Raw genomic sequence first — 21,744 nt, 5'->3', positions numbered from 1 at the left:
GATGAGGATACGATATGAGCCTTTGAGTACACATTCTGCATGTTTGGTTATAAAGCGGCTCACAAAAGTGTTGCTCCGACTTGAACTTTTAGTCATTTTGGAACTTTGATGGATTTGAACAGAATTTTATTTTGACAGAGTAAAAGCATCGCAAGTGACGGAGTACTAAAGCCACGCAAAAAAAACAAAAAAAAACACAACCAACTAAACAAACAACAACAATATTACGAGAATAAAGTCCTAAGATTTTGAGAATAAAATCGTACAAGAATAAAGTGATAGTATTACAAGAATGGGCATAATATTATGAGAATAAAATTGTAATATGACTTTATGTAATACTACAACTTTATTTTCACTTTGTTACATTATCCTTTCAGTATCGTGACTTTATTCTCATATTATTTCAACTTTATTCATACAATACAACAAATTTATTCTTAGTATGGCTTCATTCTCGCAATATTATGACTTTGTTTTAATATTTGTATTTGTTCTTAGTATGGTTCTAATACTTTGTAGTACAAATGAACAGTAAATGACGCTTTTTTACCCCCTAGACTTTTTAAAAATCTGAAAAGTGTGGCCCACATTTGTATTCATCGCCATTTAGTCAGTACTTTGATGAATTCTATTTTGCTGCAGGTACAGTTGAACGTCTTTGGGCCTCTACTGGCTTTTTTATATACAGAGAATAAAGTTCCTCTACACAGCATTATGCTGCCACTACCGTGTGCCACTAGAATCACGTGTTCAGTTTGTGATGTGTTGACTCGTTTTGTGCCACACACGGCGTTTTTCAAGAAGGTCTGACCAGAGAAACGTCTTTGAAATGCTTCATTTGCCCCCTACTTGGATTGTAGAAAATTGCTAACAGGATTTTTTTTTTATGGTTTTCTTTCTTTTTGAAACGCTTCTTTAAATGTTGTTTCTCTTTGCTTTTTTTTTTTTTTTTGCAGTATGAAAAAACACTGCTGGAAAAGTGCATGGAGCTGACTAGCATCACGGAGAGGTAACAGACACACAAATAAGAATGAATATAAGAAAAATAAGAAAAAAGTAGAAAGATCCACATACTATGAAAAAGACAAATCTTAAATGAACAACAACACGTGAGAAATCAAAATGTAACATGCATCTACTGACTGAAGACGCAAAAAAAGAGAAAACATTTATTTATCTTTCGTAAGTCTCAAATCCATTTTAAAAAGTACATTTAAAAACAGAAAGTTTGCTTGAAGGGCTGTAAATACTAAAAGATTTTTATAAAAATAGAAACGTTAAAACACACAAGACTGCAACCGATTTTTAAAAGAGTCAATAAAATAGCACATCAACATGATCAAAAACAATTGAAAAAAAGAGATTTTAATAGACACTTAGACACAGGAAGTGTGGATTCTTGACTAAAGCTTAAAGGCAGTTCGTTTTAAAGTTTGGGAGTCTCAACAGAAAAATCTCGATCTCCCTTAAAGCCCTTTAACTGCCATGAGGACGCCGGTGTCCCCATCGACCCTTTGACCTGCATGTGACAGTATTTGGGGTGACAGTTAAAGGGTTAAAGTGCCGCCTAGTTTTTGCGACGACTAAACCGCAAGTGGAGCCCATTATCATCCGCCACAAGCCAGACTTGCTCAGTGTTCTCCGACAAAAAGTGTCAGAAACTTCAAAATATTTCCATTTCTATGAAATTGCAGTTACAGCTAATATGGGCCAATTTGGGTTCTGAAAACTAGAACCTCTCCGCAATAAACAAACGAAAGACGGACGGTTTAAGTAGCTTAACTCGGCTAATATTACAGGCGGTTTCTTCAAATTCAGTACGAAGCGCCACTTTTAATGACTGCTGCAGTCTTTTAGTGGAGCGCACTTTAACTGTTCTGACCTGCTGTAAATGTGATCCATAGCCTGACACCGGCTCCTGGCACCGTTCCTGGGGCATCTTAGCCCTCCCATCACAGGCAAGGGCCTCCGGTTCATTAATATTCTTGTGTTTGTGTGCTTCTTTTTTTTTTTAAATTCCCACCAGAGGGTCTTTATTGGAGTTCATGTTATGTAGGCCGCTCTGTTATGATTCAGGACTTCTTGTGTGCCGCGAGCCGTGGCGGACGATGAGGTCCAACGTTGTGTTTGAAGGTCTGGCGATGAAAGTCTGCCTTTTTCTCCCAACACCTTCCTCCTGTTTTAGTAATCCTTTTATTTTTGACAAAATACAGCCAATACGTCTTCATAAAATATCCGCTAAAATAAGTGTTACTTTCAGCGCTCTAATTTCTTTTCTAAGGTTTTCAAATCTAGAAATTCATTCAACTATTTTGCAAAAGACGATTTTCTTCTTCAGGGTGTTGATATTTGTGGAAAACAACAAAAGCAAAGAAAAGATTGAATATATGTTATTGGTACTTTTAATGTTGAATTTGTGGAAATTGAGTGGAATTGAAAAATATGAAAGACTGTTAAAACGTTTTTTTTTTTTTATTATGACGGTTTATTATTTGACGGAGCAGTATTGTGTAAAATTTGCTTTTTTGAGTTCACCTCATGTTATTCCCTCACCACAGACACATCTGCAGTGTTGCTTTCATTATTTCATTCATGTTTGAGAAATTCTTTCATTTCCCCGTTAAAGTGTTAATACAGGAGACACGGTGTGATGACTTTCTGATTTCAGAGTCTCAGAAAGAGCAGGAGGTACTTAATAAATGTATATATACATTTTTAAATAAACGTTACATAGTGCAGCTTTAATGTAGACCAGCAAACTGTCAACTCTTCTTTTGACAGATTTTTTTTCACTTGCTGATGATCACTAAAACAGTAGATTGATGACACATAGTTTCTATATAATTTCTGGTTTTACTAAATGTCATCTGCATCTTATAGAAATATAAACTAATGTGTCATGTTCATCAGAGGTCACTTCAAAGTAAAAAAAAAAGTGTTTAGTATCATTTGGAATCAAACAGTATTTACTTCATTTTCCCCACGACGGTGTGTGAAGATATTTGAACCTCTTTCCTGCAGGTGCCTTCACACAGATGATGAATTCTTCCTTAAATCCATGAGGGAGGCGATCCATGAGATCCTCACAGACGTCAGCGATTCCTTCAGCAACATGATCGACATGGCGTTGGCCAACGAGATCCGGGTCGGTGACTGTGTTTGTTTACCTGCCTTCCAAAGCTTTTCCAGTCATGCTGACTTTATAGTAACAGAGTAACTTTAAGCCACGGAGCAGAGAAACAGCAGCAGGAGCTTCATGCCTGCAAGTTCTTTACAGGAAAAGCCGGTAGAGACCTGCAGCTGTAACTACAATGAGGGGTTATAATTGTTTCCTATGTTTTAATACCAAAGAATTTGAGTAAGAGAAATATCGAATAAATGCGATTTTAACAAGTCGCGCCTTTATTTGAATTCACCCCCTTGTCGTCAATCTGTTTGCCTTCTGTCACCCAGAGGTGACCTGAGGTCTCATCTTCCTTGCAGGTTCTGATCAAACAGATCGAGTCGTCAGACTGTGTTCAGACTATCGGCAGCGCCATCAGCAACCTGCTGTCTCTCACCCAGGACGGACCCCAGCTCTGCAGCATCATCGCCAAGGTAGTCCGGATAAACCGGCGCAGCCGGTTGGCTGAGCTGCTCAGGGGGCTTCACCCTGATAGGGTTGAGATTGGTCTCAGAACTGGGATCTGTGGTGACTCACCGTTAGCGAGTAGCCACCAGTCAGACTAGAACACAACGCCGCCTCGCTCTTTCAGTACCAGATAAGACGAGACAGACCAGACAGCATGTCTCAACTGACCATTAGTTCCCCTGCCTGCTTCTATGATTCCTTCGATAAGACTCATCCTGATGGCCACACACACACACACACGTGTGTGTATATATATATATACATATATATATAAATATATATGTGTGCTTCCTTTACAGCCAGATTGCGAGATCAATACTGTCAGCTCCTATTAGCGATGGACATAGATCACAATTGCAGTTTGCACACATGCCTTTACCTGCCCATCCACTCATATTTAACTCCCAGCACAGCGCCGCTGACCGAACCGTCGGGTTGGGGGAGGGGAGAGCTCGGCTGCTGGTGGCCGCTAATGAATACCCAATACAAAATGCGTCCACCTGCTATCTGAGCTAATTAGCTTCCTGCTGCCTGTCACGCTAGCACTCTGAGGTACGGATCATCCGCCTCGTGTCGGATCTCTTCGTCACGTTTTAATGTTCTTGCTGACTTTACTCACCTGCGTGTTCGGAGTTTGTTGGCTGACATGTTATCATGTTATTCTCTCATCAAAAAAACATACATTTAGTGGTGTCTCAATACTTTCATGCATGTTTGAGAAATCCTTTAATCTCCTGTGGCAGCTATTCAGCTGTGCTCCTCCAGACTAGCGGCAGCAGCGATTGGCAAACACCTGGTGGAACGCCGCGTCTCCTGAGCTCATCGTACAAATTACATCTTAGTTCAGACACCTAAGAATGGCTGCAAATGACATCAATGGATGGCAGAGGGAAGCATTGTTGTCATGGCAACTGAAAGAGTAGGGTCAGAAAGGGTAGGAGCTTCTTAAGGAGACAGAGGCCCATTTTTAAGGTGTCACATGCAAAGTAAAATTCCATTAATTTATTTTAGACATTTCCATAACAACTGAAGGTAACGTAGTTACTTGATAGTGCTACAAAATGGAACTATGTGGCTAGAAAATACATAACACTGGCCTTTTAAATATGTCTGTGCAGAAACACACTAAAATATGTCTTCAGAATATGAGCAACGAACAAAAAAGCAACTTTAAATATGGAGAGAAATTCACCAAAATATCACACTGATCATCCTTAATTCTCAAAATTGCACTTGTTACGTGTTGGAGCAGCTCTGTTACGTTTTAATTCTGATTTTGAGGGCAGCGTCGCATGTTTGGGTGATTGTTTCCTCTGGTTTTGGATGCTGTAGAAATGCTCTCACTTTTTTTTCCATTTCAGTCCAATGCTTTGATGTGTAGCTGTAGCAACAAAGTATTCTTTTTACAACTCGGAGCAACTTGTTAGCACCTCAAAAGCTAGAATAATACCAAAACTATGACTCCAAAATTCAAACAAGCCGTTTGTTCAGCGTTGCGTCATCTCAAAGAAAATAACTTAAACTCTCACTGACAAGGCTTCTGCTTGTAAATCTCGTTCTAAATCACCTCCTTTCCTGCTAGCGAGCTCAGCAGAGCAGAGAAGAGAATGATTCATAAAACTATGAGACGGAAACAAATTACGCGCAGTGTGGGCCCGTATAGCTGGGGAGACACGGATGGAGACGCATGAAGTGTGAGTGAAACAGTCCTCCGAGGGCTCCATTTAGGGAATGAGGGTGAAATGGGTGGAAGAGACGGGGAAGTAGCGAACGAGAAGCCCAGCAATCTGTGAAAAGCTGGAGATGCTCTGAGAGGGAGAGAGAGAGAGAGAAACAAAAGAGTTTTCCTCTAAAAGCAGCCATCGTCTGGCTTTATAGTAGCAGAAATGATCACTTTTTCGGTGATATATGGGGCCACATTGCAGATTTGCTGCTGCAGCTCAGAAATATTTCCAACGCATCCACTTAGTTTGTTTTACCTTAATTAGAAAAAGGACAGTGAAAGGAGGGGCGGGGGTAAGGAGAAGAAGAATAAGAGTCAGAGCGAAACTGGCAAGAAACCAAACTATAAACTGTAAGCTAAATAGGATTTACAGTTCTGGTCAGAAGTTTACACGCACTCATCATCGACATAAATAACCTAACAATTTTGAGCTCTTTAATAACGGCAGTGCTCCTAAAAGAGTGAGTAAAGTTCAGTTATTTTGATAGCATGTATTTCCATTCGCAGAAATGCACTGGGAATAATTATTTGATGCCTTTCTGAGGAGTTTTCTCTGGGACTGAAGTCTGCAGATTGGAATGGTGTCTTTGTGATGTTAATCTGATTGATCTGGAACTAAAGTGCTACTCATTTAACGTGTTTGGAGTTGTTGTGACGTTAGAAACATCAACCTCCAGGGTAATTCCTCTTCTGCATGAACCAATCTGATATGTGACTGGCCACGAGAAAACCATGAACAAGTCTCCCCCAGGGGGCGTTTAGAGTTATTTACAGATTCTGAAAGTGTGGATTCGTAGCTTTCTAATGAGGTCAAATAAAAAAAAAAGTAGGATATGACCATTTAAATGTTGGGACTTTGCAAACAGGATTAGTGAGAAAAAACAGGCCTCAAAGTTCCAGAAGAATTGTCCTCAAACTTGATGGGAACCTCTTGGTGTGAACAAAGACTGTTCATTTACATTACTTTATATTAGTCCCACCCCCAACACTGACTGTCAATTGGTGCAATTGGGAAGTCATGCCAGTTGACGGTGTGTAGACAAAAGGTGTGTCTGGTTATATTATTTATTTATATATATTTATATATTATATTTGTATATAATATATATATTTACATATATATATATTTATATATATTTATTTATTTTTTATTTATATATATTTTTAGATGTTTTCTCCTTTTGTTCCATTTTCCAACGAGGCTGTGAGCTTCTGTTTGAAGATAGAGACAGAAGCTCACTATCTTCTGCTGCCAAAACACTCCTTGCTATGAAGTCACATGTGAACCCTGTACGCTAGGGTTGCCTACGTACAACGTGTTAGACAATGTTTTCTGTCGGCCTGATGTTAATAACTGCTTTATTTCAAGTGTTACAGTTTGTAGATGCAGTCAGTCAGTGTGGGGCGCAGCGCTGCTCACGCTGACATGAATGTCTCCGATCATAGTTTGGTGTATTTTCGGTCCACTGGTGTCTTTCTGATGGATATCATCATCTCAGAAGAACTGTATGCCTGTTAGCTTCAAGATATGTGATTATTCTTATGTCCTGTCGCTCTCTTTCTGCTACCAGAATGTTATCTGTGAAACGTATATGAGTTTTAGCGAAACTATGCGGCTGCATGATAGCGTCTCAAGGTGGATAATTATTGCGCTAGCCATGTGTCCCTTTCAAGCTGAACTCAAGCACCAAGTTTACCATTTTAAAATCTCCAAAACGTATATTTAAAGCGTGGGGTAATTTCTTCATGACTTCAATAACTTTTTTTAGAAATTGACGGTTATCGTCTTACTGTTTCTGCTAAGGCGACTTGTTCCTGTCTCGTCGTAGTGCGACACATATAACTGTGGAAAAATTAAGAGACCGCTGCACTGAAGCCCATTGAAAACTTCATGGTTTTTCCACCAAATATTGATTTCTGAACTCTTCCTGAGCTAAAATGTTAGTGTTGTTGTTTCTATTTGCATTATTTGAGGTCTGAAAGCACTGCATCTTTTTTATTATTTGGACCATTTCTCATTTTCTGCTAATAAATACAAAATGTTTGCTTGGAATTTTGGAGACATGTTGTCAGTAGTTCATAGAATAAAAGAACAATGTTCATTTTACTCAAACATATATCTATAAAAAGTAAAATCAGAGAAACTGATCATGGTAAGTGGTCTCGTGATATTTTCCGGAGCTGTATGTCAGATACAATTGTATAAGAAAACATTTCTGGGGGTGTGCCGTGGTGGCGTAGCAGTTAGCGCGACCCATATTTGGAGGCCTTGAGTCCTCGACGCGGCCGTCGCGGGTTCGACTCCCGGACTCGACGATATTTGCCGCATGTCTTCCCCCCTCTCCTTCCCCGTTTCCTGTCAGCCTACTGTCATATAAGGGACACTAGAGCCCACAAAAGACCCCCTGGAGGGGTAAAAAAAAAATATATTAAAAAAACAACAACATTTCTGTAACTTAATGGCTGACTCAAGGAAACTTTTCAGTGCATACTGACTTGATTTCAGTGATTTTATGTCCAAAACAACCCATTAAATGCGATGCCATTTCTCTTTAGTGCAGTTATTTTCAGTGGGGTTTTGGTGATAGCTTGACTCCGGGTAGGTCTCTGCTGATTGTTACGGTGCTCACAGGAACTGTAGACCTTTAATCACCCTGGAGATGATTGTTGCCTCAGCCTTTACTATTTTGGCCCTTCTTTGATCCATTAAACTGGTAGTTTTCATTTTCTTCCACGCCTTTTTGGTTTTGGCTACCAATCTAAAGCCTCTGACATCACTGCAGTCGTCTGAAACAACCAACTAGACCCCAATGTTTAAATATGAATGCCTTACAACCAGGATGTAGAACATCTGCTGCCTTCGAAACTAAAACACGGCGTACTGTTTGGACACCTGCTCTTTCACATAATCCAGTTGTGCAGAATCATCTCCATGCACATTGTGACGCCTGAGTCTGTTAGTTTCCCGTCGCTCCGCCACAGCTGGTAGGAAACTATTTGAAATTTTGGAATATGATTTTAACCGGAAACAGTAAACTGATCTGGGTAGTGATGTGGATCTGGTTTTCTCAAGCACACCACTACATATACATGCGTTACCACTAAGGCATGGGTAAATGCCCAATGAGCAAGTCATACCTCGAACACGAGGGTTTTTATAGCAACCCACAAGACTCTGGTGTAACTCCAGCTGGGATGTGACCTCTCCTTTTGGGAAAATTAGTAGAGTTCCTTCCAATTTGATTGGCTTCCTGGCGAGGCACTGGCTTTAAAGCATTGCTCCAAAAAATTTAAAGAGGCTGCAGGTCAGCGTTTTGGGAAGACCGTTGCATCCTCGTTCTGTTGGAATCTTTAATTTCGATGAAGAAATTTGAACCATCGGATCCAAACCGTTTCCCCCCCCTCAAATGAAACGAAACCTATAAGCTGGACTGAACTTTGCAGCTGCTCACAGGAACAAGCCAAAACTTTTCCTCAGAATAGATTTAGCTGCTTCCTGCATGCAGCTGCAAGTTAAGCGAGAAAAAAATGTTTTTTTAGAGGAGACCAAGACCGAGGCCTTTCACCTCAACGAGGAGGGAAAGAGTTTTTCAAAGTGAGGCAACTGTCAAGCATGGTGATGCTTGGTGTTTTACTGTCAGTGATGCCTGGGCGCGGTTTACAATGAGTGGCATAATAGTAATAAAAAACAATAATATGATAATGGCTGTAAAAAGTTGTCTTTTTTTTTTATCCAAAAAGCAACATTTTGCTGACCGTGGCTGGTTTGGATAAAAAAAAAAGACAAAAAAAAGTTCAAAGTCAAATTGAAAACTAATATCTCCACAATATAATCAGGAAATCAGTTTTTATTTGATAATTTTTTTTTTTTTTTTGTTTTGGTCAAAAGTCCAATTTTGTTGACCATGACTGATTTGTGAAAGCAATCAAAATGGCCCAACATTCAAGGGGTGAATACTTTATAGGCACTTTATATTTTTGACATGGTGTGAATAAAATTGTATGAAATATAATTCAATTTGTGCACTTTTTTTTTGTCTTTTTACAAATATCTGTCTGCATAATCTATGACAATGAAGTCGCATGAGAATAAAGTTATAAAGTTACGAGAATAAAGTCAAATTATGAGATTTTTCTTGTAATACGATTTTATTCTTGTAAATTTATGGCTTTGTTCTCATTGTTATGACTTTATTCTAGTATCATTTTAACTTAATTGTTTTATTTTTATTTTTTTTAGTATAACCCTATTACGCTGTCATAGAAATCAGTCACAATGGGGGAAAAAAATCATATAAAATCCCTTTACTTGCTGAATATGCTTGGCCAAAATTATCGCCTCAAATATAATCAGCAAAAGACAAAAGTAAATCTATTTGGAAAGAATGTTCTCCACCTTTATACACACTGAAAAATAAAACGAGTTCTTTTCCGATCCAGCTGGACCGTGTTTTTACACCTTCATTTATTTATTTTTGAATATCTTCTGCCTTCGTAGTGAAACGACAGGGACCAACCTGAGCAGCCTAAATCAGAAGCCTGAGCTTTTCTGCAGCGTGTGTGACGGCGGCGACAGTCCTGCCAGGTAATGCAGAGCGGGACTGCGTAGGCAGCGAACAGGGAAGAGCGGTCAGGCTGGAGGGCAGGATGATTAACCACTCCAAGCCTCAGCGGCACGGCCCCAGCACAACACGAGACATGCCAGTCCAGCATAATGGCCTTATTAGGATAATGGTGGTAGTTACAGGCTTCGTCTTCCTCCAGGTAATTCCAGCCGTGCGCACGGGGAATACAATTCAGTCGCTTCCAATCCGTTTAGACAGAGGGACGCTTTTGCGCCGAACACGGACCGAGTGAAGAAGCTATTTTTGTTTGTTTACACCAAGCAAAAGAGAAAATGCCCTCTATTACGGACTTGCATATCTATTCTATTTGATTTTTTTCTCAGCTCACTGGTTCCCATTGATGAGACGTGCATAGTTTCACTTGTTTCAGCTGACATCAAAAAAAACAAACTGCAGGAGGGATTTGAGAGGTTCTGCAGGTGGCGGGCTCGCCGAGTGGAGCCGGCCAAATCCGCTGGTCATCTCACGTCCATTGGACTCTCCAGGGCCGAGAACGACGCTGCTGGCTCTGGATCCGGGTAGCAAGGAGCAATTTGATGTGTCATTTTGTCCGATTATGCACGTCCGCAGAACAAAAGCGGACGGTGTCGTGTGGCGTCTCATTTTGTTACGAGAAAGTGTGACGTCGACGAGAAGACATTTAGTTTGAGTTTGAGGCCGAAAGTTTTCCCTCTACTAGCAGCGCTTCTTATATAACACTATTACCTTAATATCGAGAAAAGATTTAAAAGAACAAAATATAATTACAAACTTAAAGTCAAATTATCACAAGAATTAAGTCGTACGAGAATAAAGTCGAAATATGAGCGTAAAGTCAAAATAAAATGAGAATAAAGTCGTAGCAATACAAGAGTAATGTCACTACATGAGAATAAAGTCATAATATTGCGAGAATAAAAACTTTATTCTCGCAATATATTCATACTATTCTTGTAACGCAGAAGGCCACTTTTCTTAGTTTCTCCTCAGGATGGGAGCGACAAAAGAGCATGAAGAAAATCAGATGTTCACTAATTCTCATAAGTCAGGAAATGCCAATCGAAGAAAACAGATTTCTGGGATTTCTATCAGTGACTCAGTGAGAAACCAAACCGTCTGGAGTTTTATTCGAGGTTGCAGGTTGGAAAGAGACGACAGGTGTTGCAGACTGTGGAGGTGTGAGGCCTCCGTCTCTTCAGGTTAGCACATCCAGACAGCTGGATTGCGTGGGAATATCCTACGTTCTGACTCTCATCACGCAAAGTCGCAGCCTGAATGTAGCACAATTGTTCTCTACAGTCTTCTCACAGCGGATCAGCTGGCAGGTTTGCAGAAGATATAATGGGAAATTCACCCCAGGGCAGAAACTACAAAGTGTAGTTTCTACTACCTCCTCTGGGGTAGAAGCTACACCCAGTGGGTCGTCTGTTTACAGACAGACTAAAGCAAGCTTCTCTCTAGGACATTTTATAAACTTCAAGAACTTTCCTATAAGTTCTTGAATGTTCCAGTTAGTTTTATGCTTTTCTGTAAGTTTCTATAGCTTATGCTAGGATTTTTTAATTTTTTTTTTACAAAGTTCCAGAATGTTCTAGTGTATTCAACGTGAATAACCTGAGCAGCACATAAGGGAGACAGGCAAGTTTTCTTTATGTGTGGGCTTTTCAGCCCCAGTCATTGTCTTTTGAACTTTTTTTTGTAAATAGATGGTTTTGTTAATACATTACTTGTTAATAAAAAACTTTTTCTTCTGTGGAATACAACAGACAGAACATTATTGCACATATTAAACAAAATGTGATACAATTTTAACACAGATCTGCCCTGTGACGGACACCCTGTTCAGGGGGTACAAGGCCTTTCGGCCAATGACTGCTGGAGATAGGCACCAATGAAAAATAATTCTGACAAACCAGTGAATAAAACGTAACCTTATGCTCATGAGTAACATATTTTATCGTTGCCATGTAATTGATTACTGCAGCTGATAATCAATTACTTCAATACGCATGCAGGCTCAGTTTCATGAAGCGATTGGCCCCGAGTCTTAACAACAGTCTTTCTCGATGGCTGTAGATTAAATGGTGTTTTTTATTGCATACAGGAAGGTGCTGTGGTGGCCCTGTTCAAGATCTGCAGGCAGGATCGCTTCAGAGACCTCTACGCTCACGCTCTGAGAACGGTGGCTTCCATCTGCTGCGTAGAAGAGGGCATCAACCAGCTGGACAAGGTACATCTGTCTCTAACACACACAGTTTTCATTATCTGCTTGTGAGGAACATCTTCTCCATCTGTTTTATGGTGTGTTCAAAAGAACACAGTCTGAGATCAAACATCCATCTACACTCTACACTACACTACATCTCTTCCACTTATTCAAGATAGCGTTATGGGAGTAACATTTCTCTCGTCTCTCTTCAGTTTCTTACGAATCTCATGGTAATCCCAGGTCAGGTGGGATTGAGGGAATTCTAAATCTGTGGAATATGCTCGGAAATCTTCCAGAGGGCAATAACTCTAATGACTCCTTTCGATCTCACTGGATTTCCCGCTGGATGATGACACTCCTACCCTTATCTCTACGGCTGGATGAGGCCACCCTACGAAGGAATGGAATATTATTTCTAGTGTGTCGATCCAGTATTTCATTCTTTCGGTCATGTTGTATCTCTCATAACCATAAGTTAGGGGTGGCTTATATTTTTTGGCTCAGTTATTTGAGTATCACTGCCTTAGATTGAAACCATTCTAGCGTACGCTAAAGCTCATTGCTGGAAGACATCAACAGAACTACCTCACCTGCAAAAAGTAAAGCTAGGTAGAAAGAGACAGGTCTAAAGAATGTTTTGGACTTCTGATCCACTTTGCCTCATGTTATAGCAAAATGGTAGTGGGTACGCCTAGGTGAAAGCAATTTGGGATGTCACTGTTGCATCCAACCTTTTGTGGCACGCCTCTCTTCAGCACTTTCATATTTGTAGTCATTTGACTTCCTGAGAATAAATTTCCTAACGCGTTTTATGAAACTCTGCTGTGTAACTGTCAGACTATGAGAAAGACAACATCTGCTATATGATGACTAGATAAAGTGAGTGTTTGTTTACATGACTCCCGGTCAGGCTCTGTTGGGCTTATTAATGAGGTCATTAGTTAGAGCAGTGGTTCTCAAATGGGGGTACGTGTACCCCTGGGGGTACGTGGAGGTACTGCAGGGGGTACGTGAAGCTTTTCAAAATATCTTTAAAAAATCAGTAGGCTCCTCATAATAAGTCTTGGGAAAAATTATTTTGTGAAAAGTTCGATAAAATATAAATGTGTGTTCATGTACTGAATTTTATATTCAGTATTTAGTTTCAATATCCTTTAAAATAAAACGGTTTGACTGGTTTTATACCTTCCTGGTGGTCACCGTCTTCTGTTTTTCTTTTTTGTTTAACCATGCAATGTTTGCAATATGGATGTATTTATCAGGTTCACTGATATAAGTTGTTTGGCTTTAATAAACCAGACAGTGATTTTACAGCACTGTACCCCTTTTTAATTCCAAAAATGTTTTGCCCGTGTCAGGGGGTACTTGACTAAAAATATATTTTTAAAGGGGTACATCACTGAAAAAAGTTTGAGAATCACTGAGTTAGAGCTTCTGAATGCTAAGCTGACAGGTCAAACACCAGGACCGAACTGAGCTGAACTGGCCAACCCTGTTGGCGTTTGTGCATGCAAAGCAAAGAGGGCGTGGCAGGCAGAGAGAGAGCTAATGAGACATCCCTTATTGTCTGTCCTCCTTCATTCTCTTAGGAGAAAATAAACCCAAAATAAACAGCAGCCGAGCCGGAGAGACGAAACGCAACACGATCCCCGCGAATAATGATGCCGCAGCGGTGTCTGTTGGCGGAAAGAGCAGCTGGTAAAGGCAGGAGTTATCCAACTGTGAAGGCGCTTCGTCGGGAAGCAAAGTCCGCCCTGGATTAGCAAGCCAGTCCCGAAGGGGGAGCTGTCAGGCGGGTCTGAGCTACGGAGCGCTACCCGCCGATCGCTCAGGCTTGAGAAAGACACCTGTCTGTGTTGAGCTAGGAAAGACGCAGGTGTAGAGAAAACTCCAGCCCTTACTGCCGTCATTATGATGCTACATTGTAGAAGGTTCCTCATTGATGAGGGATGAGGTAGAAAGGAAGACAGTAGCATTTGGTTTGGAAGTTTGAAGCTATGGGGGCAACACCAGCTGTGTTGCTATGGTTACACTCTGTTTCTGGTTTCAAGGTGTACCAACACAAACATTTTTCATCATGGTGTTCCTGCAATTTGTAGTCCTTGTAATGGCATGCCAGAGGAAGTGTCAGAGTGACATCACAGCCCCACCCCCACCTATTGCTGAGCACTACCAGTTAGCCGGCAGAAGACGGCTGCTGGGCTTACAAGAAAGAGAAATGTGCATGTTTTGGAAAATTGTTTAAACACAGGCAGTAGTTATGTGGAAAATAAAGGCTTGTTTGCTTTCAAAGTGCTTTACATAATAATTTAAAAAATCATATAGTCATCAATTATGAAGCAAGCAATAAACATTACATTTAGTCAAATGCCATCGTCAGAATTATGATGGCATCAGAACTTGATAACTGATCAGGTTCCAGTTATTCCAGTTATTAGGACTGGCAAGGTGAGTCTTCAGCCTTTATTTAGAGGAACTCAGTGTTCCAGCAGTTCTGCAGTTTGCTGGAAGTTTGTTCCAGATCTGTGGTGCATAGAAGCTGACTGCTGCATGCTTGGTTCTGGTTCTGGAGATGCACAGCAGACCAGAACCAGAAGACCAGAGAGGTATGGAAGATTGTTACTATGACAACAGGTTTTTAAGGTATTTTGATGCTGAGCCCATAAGTGATTTATAAACTAACACACAAAATATTCTTTTGTCTATAATTGAGTTATTTCTCAATTATCTGTTGAAAAACAACATTGCTTAAGTTGAATAGGTGAACATTTCTGCATTACTTTTCATATCCTGTGTAAATATTGTCACAGACTGAAGCAGGCAGAGCATTTTTTTTCTTAATGTCAAAGGCCTTTAGCTACAACACAAACTTTTTTCTAATATAATAACATCAAATCATAAAAATATGTTTTGTCCTTGTTATTTCCTGATGCCAAGCTCCCAGGTTTACGTTGCGCCAACTTTCTTCTAACTTATCTGGCGCGTCTGACGGTTATGTAAAGACGACTGGGCGAACAGATTGATGCAGATACATTTACTGTCCTGTAAACGAGGAGTTGGGGGAACATCCAGTTTTACGAAGGAGGAGGAGGGGGTAGGGTGGTCCGGCTGGTGGTGGGGTTGGGGTGGGGAGGATGAAACGGTAGATAAACGTGGGCGTGGAGAGCGAACGGTTCCACGTCAGTGGGCCGCTGTCGTGCAGCGCTGCTGACGTCCGCAGAGACAAAAATAGGAAGTTGTCCTGTGAAGCTCGGCGGGCTGATGCTCGTCTGCAGATAAGACTGACAGGTGTGGAAGGCTGAGAGCTGACAGCCGGCTCCACTTGAGATGTTTGTTGGTAAACTTCTAGTTTTCAGGCATATCTGGTTGGAGGCTGAGCTCCCAGCAGCTTCTGGTTCAGTGTGTTCCCACATGGGAAATGTGGGAACACACTGCTGGGACCACAGCAGAGTCAGAAACAGCTAATTAATATGCAAAGCTAATTAGTTTTTCCCACACATGTGTAGGTTAACCCCAAAGTAAAAATGCACTTTAGTTTATTCTGCTGTGTTTTGCATTCCAACATTTACATCCACGCAGAAACAGCTCATCATTAAGGTCTAATACAGGCACAAGTTAACAGATGTTTCCTGGTGCGCTTTAAACTGAACAACACTGCCCCCTGGTGGATGATCGGTTCTAAAGCATGACAGGCTCAGGAATCGGCTCTCTATAAACTTTTCCTAAACATGGGACCCGAAAAAGGATTCGCTTCCGGAAGCTAAGCCCATTTCCAAACCCACAGACAATGCTACAAAATATGTAAAGAAACATCAACTTTCAGAACATTTCTTCTCAGTTCTATTCACTATTGAATAATTATTATATTTGTTTAACAGAAATCCTGCCTCATAATTTCTGATTTTAGGTGGTCATGAGTTCTTAAGAGGTTTTTGCAGCAGTGTGATAGACTTTTTTGTGAGAAACTTGTCCGTTTTGAGGTTGCTAGCTTAAAGAGCTAATAAATAAACAAATAATAAATTAGACTGGGACCCAATCAGAAACATGAGCATGGAAAATAACACTTCATTAAGTTATTTTAACTTATATTTTATAATAAGGACTTATAAAAATTATATAAAACCTATTTTAAAAAACTTATAAAAAATCAGATTAAAATATTTCTTATGTGATTGTATTTATTTTTGCAGTTTTAAAAAAAAATGTTTTAACTTATCTTTCCTCTAGCGTTCTGAGGTCTCCACAGCGTCCCATGGTGGCCAGAGCCCCTACTTTAAAAAATACTGCTCTAACATCACTCATGAAAGTAAATGCTGAACTTTGCTAATAGCATTTTCCACATTTTTCCATAATCTTCTGTGTATTTCATAGGATTTAATATGACAAACCAACACAAAACGGTGCATAATTGGGAAGAAGAAGAAGAAACTGCAAGAGATTTTCACAACTTAATAAACAATATAATAAAAGCCTCATGCTGACACTCAAGGATATTTAGATTCATTCTTTTTCAAATTAACTCTGCACAGTTTCACTGTCCCTGCTGCTTTAACAACAACAACACACACACACACACACACACACACACACACACACACACACACACACACACACACACGCACACACACACACACACACACACACCCAGTGTTTTGCATGAATGCCAAACATAAATTTAAGGTAAATTACAGGTCTCACATTCTTCTACATGACAGCAAACAAAACTTATGTTTTATTGGTTTATCGTCACTTTTTCAGAGTTTTGCTTGTGAAAAAGTTCAAAACCATGTGGATTTTGTTTTAATTTGTGTTGCTCTGTCATAAAATCCAAGTTCAACACACTTAAATGTTTTGGCTGTGTTGTGACAAAATGCAAAACAAGTCATACAAAGATTCAATGAGTTTTTCATCTTCATACATTGAAGCAAATCTTCGGTTTTGGTGCCGAATAGTGATGTGTCGGTCGCTAACGATCCGGCTCTAAGAGCCGGCTCTTTGAAGTGAACGATTGGAACCGGCTCCACAATGGGAGCCGTTTTAGGATCCTATTTGGGAGCCGGGTTTTTTTCTACAGTATATCACTGTCTCTCCGCCTCCCTGTCATTGTGCTTGTGCTCTGCAAGTGCCAGAGCCGATAGTTTTTCCCCACATCGTTTTTTTTTGTCCTGCGGTGCCTCGCTGTCTCTCCCCCCTTATCCTCCCCCTTCTCCCTCTCCTTGCGCGTTTTGCTCTTCTGCCAGTGCTAGAGCGGAGAGTTTTTTTTCCCTCGGTCGGTCCACTGCCCTCATGTCAAGCGTGTGCTCCACACATCTGACCAGTCACACATAACACTGAATATTATTTGATATTTGTATTGTGGCACCTTTTCTGTTATGAAGCTGCTTTGATACTTTTTCGTATTGTGGTGGGTGTTTGTATTTATATTTAACTGTTTAATTTATTTTAAGTTATTTTTGTGGAAGTGGTGCTATTTTGTGATAATTTAATTGGTTATAATAAAAGGTTTATTTATAAAGCATTGTTATGCGGCATTTTTACTCATCATAAGTGCTTAACAATGTCAATAATGAAACAAATATTATAAAATTAGGTTTAAGCTATTAATTAATAAATAATGTCAAAAATATATGTGGGGAGCCGTTTGGGAGCCGAAAGAGCCGGCTCTCCACAATAAGAAGAGCCATTAGAGCCGCATCTCGAAAAGGAGCCGAAAATCCCATCACTGGTGCCGAACTCCTCCACTAAAGCCGATGAGGCATAAAACCAGGCCGATGCCCATCATATATTTCTTCTATGATTTTTTTTTAGGGGGGGGGGCAATTCTAGACTTTTCCAAGATTGGGGGGTCCGGGGAGGGCTGTGAATCCCTCCCAGCCCCCCTGGGATTTACGCCTATGCCTGCAGTGTTCCCTTGATTTTTTTACGCCTATTTGAGCGATCCTCTAATCCCCATGGTAACCATTGATACCATTGCAACCGTGACAGTCCAAAACGCCTGGGCAGACCTCGCTCCGCCTTCAAGGAGCCTCTGTTTCCAAGCTTCAGAGTTTTCACCTCGAACATCAGCCCTCCCCCTGTGACTCCTCCACTCAACTCCTTCAAACTAGCTAGCAGAAATTAGCAAACACCACCTGAGCTAATTACAGGAGCTTCCTCTCAGTGCAGCGCTGGTAAAAACGTTGTGACTTCCTGAAGGTGGAGTTTCAGAAAGAGCAGGGCTTTCTTAAAAAGACAGAGGCCCAATTTAAGGGTGTTAAATTACTAAGTCAGATTAATTTCTTTTAAGTCACATTTGATGAATGCAAGGTTTTTCAACAACTCCGGGTAACAGTTTCTTGATTGCGCTACAAAAATGATCATATGTTGCTGGAAAACACATAATGCTGCCCCTTTCCACTGACCTAGTCAGGTGTGTTTGTGACCGACCTGCAGGTGGACGGGATCCTGTGCCTGGCAGACATCTTGACCGATGAGAGCAGCGTGGAGGCTGCCCGGGCCGAGGCTGCGGCCGTGGTGGCCCAGATCACGTCACCCCACCACACCTCCACCCAGCACCTGGCCAGCTTCCTGGAGAGCATGCACGACATCGTCACAGCGCTCATCAGTGAGTGGTGACGGCAAAAAAAAAAAAAAAATCTGCATCAGAAAACTTTCTGTTAACACTAAAAAATTACTCTTTTTTTTCAACAATTTGTTGCAGCAAATGTTGCCTTGTCGAGACGTAAAAATGTTGCCGTTTCCTCTCCCAGAGCTGTGCGAGAGCGCCTCCTGTGGCGAAGTGTTCCTCCTGGCCTCTGCTGCCTTGGCCAACATCACATTCTTCGACAGCATGGCGTGTGAGATCTTGCTGCAGCTGAACGCCATCCACATCCTGCTGCAGGCCTGCAAGGACCGCCAGAGAGTGGACACGCCCTACTCCAAAGACCAGGTACCGAAAGCAGCCGAAACTGGCCCCAGCACACACACACACACACACACACACACACACACGCACACACCCACATACACGCACACACACACACACACACACACACACGCCGTTTACTCATCTTTTTTATTTTTGCATCACTTCAACTTCAGGTGGTGACAATTTTGGCAAATCTTTCTGTTTTGGAGTCGTGTGCTTCTGAAGTCTTGCAAGAGCAAGGTAATAAGATTTACTGCTGTGTGTTCTCATATTTTCCCTTTTTACTACCATGTTTTTGTTTCTTTTGTTATTGTAGACCTGGACCACAAACTAATTTTATCAATGAATCTTAATTTTTGGTTTCTGAAGATTTAAATTTCGCAACCAATTTATTTCTTGGGCTTCCATAGTTCATTGTGATGTCAGGGCGGCCATCTTGTTTGACAAGCGTGTTCCACGGCTTCTGTCTATGTGAACTTTGAAGTCAGGTGAATTAAACGACAGAATGTTAGGCCAATACTTTTAATTTCAATTACGAGAATAAAGTCATAATATTACAGGAATGAAGTCGTATGACAAAGTCAAAAGAATACTCTAATACATTTTTAATATTACCAGAATAAATTTAAAATGAATGTGGCAAAAAAAAGAGTCACCATTGCGTCTTGGATAATGTTCCCACTGCATAATTACCTCTTAGTAAACATTCTCCAATCAAAAGTTTAAGAACTTTTTTGTGAATTCTTCTGTGTGAAATAAAATTTTCGTAACAAATGGAGATTTTCCTTGGGATTCATTTTAAATGCATCTCTGCTTTCATTCAGCATGTCGTCGTTTTTTTTACCAACAGCTTTTCTGCAAAAATAAAAAAATGACCGCCTCCTTATTATCAAAAGGTCATTATGGCAAAAAACAAAAAAATAACTTTTGGCAAAAAATTACTTAGGCTGTTATTTTCGGAACGTGATAATATTTAACCCTCCTGCAGACATAAAAAAAAAATGAAAAAAACTGCTAAAACATTTACATAAGTTGACTGAATGGAGTGTAGTTCTTTTTTCTTCCACCAGAAGGCAGCATCTAGTCATCTTTGGGAGTTAGCCTGACAAGAGTTTGAGTATTAGTTAGTAACTCATGTATTATTATATTCGTTCTGCTCATAAATTATTTATAAGTAACCAACTTCGAGCGACCTGAAGTATTTCTAATGTTTCGGAGGCTGACTATTTTCCAAACTGCTCCTTATTAATACCGTTTTTATAGTCTTTCTGCTGAGTTCAAGTGATGCTTCTGTTCTTTCTAAACGAGTCATTGTATTTTCTTTCCCACCAGGAATAGAGAGACTGCTGCTGCTGCTGGGGGAGAAACCCTCGTCCTCCAACCCGTCAGAGGTGGCTGCCTGCGAGCGCGTCCAGCAGAAAGCTGCGGTCACTTTGGCCCGTCTGAGCAGAGACCCTGATGTGGCCCACACCGCCATCCAGCTGAAAGGTGAAAGGTCACACTGCATTGGTTCGGCTCCTCCTTTAAAAAACAACAACAACAAAAAAAAACAGGTGGAAAAAAAAAACACAACAGGAAAATGAAGCATTTAAAAAAGATCTAAAATTGGCAACTGCTCTCCGAGTCCAGGGCTAATGATAAACTTCAGTGTTTTAAAAAAGAAAGGAACAATCAATGAAAGAAACAAAGAGCCATGTAAACTAAGGCAAATGTGCAGAGATGCTTTTAAAGCTTATTTGTTAAATGTTCCTCTTTTGTCACACACATTAACTAGTTATTATGCTCCACTTGTAAAAAAATAAGAAAAAAAAAGCTGACTCAACTATGACTTATTACAATCATGACTTCCTGTTGAGCTTTTATTTTTGCTTTCATGGTGGAAATCAGCATCGGTGTCTTTGTAAATTGTATGTTTTAGCCTATATGTATCAATTTGAGCTTGTTTGAATAAGAAAATTCACAATTAATTCAAACATGAGCACTCAGTTCTTGTTTCAGAAAAGTCATCAAATATGTTTGTTTGTAAAGTCAGTAAATATTGTGAAAAGAATGGTTCAGATGTGTCAAATGTGATATGCATCACTAGCTGCATTTCCATTACAAATGAGCACAGAACTTGTTAATAAAACACAATTTTGCAATTGTGTTGTTTCCGATAAATAAGAGACACAAGTAAAAATGCGAATTAGCTTGTTCACACTATAAGTCAATAAAAAACATGCCGAGCCTTCATCCTCAAGCTGCTTCCTCTCTTCTTCTTTGTCATTTCCGCCAGTAGAAACATCCTGTTGTTGATCATTTGACTCGTGATGCAATAAAAAGTGTTTCTGTTGCAGTTTTGTGGAATACACTCATCTCGATACCGCCAAACAACCACCTCATCTTAGCACAAAACGTTTTATTGTAAAACAGTTATTTTTTCAAAGTGCTGTGTTTCCGTTCAGCAAATTTATTTTCAGATTTCCAATTTGCACAATTATATGGTGAAAGGACACTTTTTTCACATACAATACGATACGTGAGGTTTAGTATCCGCTGATACCAATCCAATGCAGAAAAACTGAGCTGAACTGACTTGAAACATTTCTTTTTACACAGACATGATCACAAATGTATTTGGTAACTCTGCACCAGTACATCACACTTAAATACACCAATAGCGCCACA

General features: G+C 40.2%; 1 protein-coding gene across 2 annotated transcripts in view; it reads left to right on the top strand.

Annotated features, from left to right (window-relative positions):
• The window catches only part of insc (INSC, spindle orientation adaptor protein), a 63,037-nt gene that overhangs the window by 38,262 nt on the left and 3,031 nt on the right, over positions 1-21,744 (top strand). For both annotated transcript variants that reach the window (XM_023342372.1, XM_005807462.3), the window contains exons 4-11: positions 960-1,012; positions 3,025-3,148; positions 3,487-3,600; positions 12,066-12,191; positions 18,603-18,774; positions 18,920-19,098; positions 19,251-19,317; positions 20,410-20,565. In XM_023342372.1, coding sequence (XP_023198140.1) covers positions 960-1,012; positions 3,025-3,148; positions 3,487-3,600; positions 12,066-12,191; positions 18,603-18,774; positions 18,920-19,098; positions 19,251-19,317; positions 20,410-20,565 — 991 coding nt within the window. The remainder of the gene's footprint in view (positions 1-959; positions 1,013-3,024; positions 3,149-3,486; positions 3,601-12,065; positions 12,192-18,602; positions 18,775-18,919; positions 19,099-19,250; positions 19,318-20,409; positions 20,566-21,744) is intronic.

This window comes from Xiphophorus maculatus, chromosome 2 (assembly GCF_002775205.1).
Source record: "Xiphophorus maculatus strain JP 163 A chromosome 2, X_maculatus-5.0-male, whole genome shotgun sequence".
Classification (NCBI taxonomy): domain Eukaryota; kingdom Metazoa; phylum Chordata; class Actinopteri; order Cyprinodontiformes; family Poeciliidae; genus Xiphophorus; species Xiphophorus maculatus.
The sequence above is the reverse complement of the archived record's forward strand: the minus strand, read 5'-3'. Positions and strand labels throughout refer to the sequence as shown.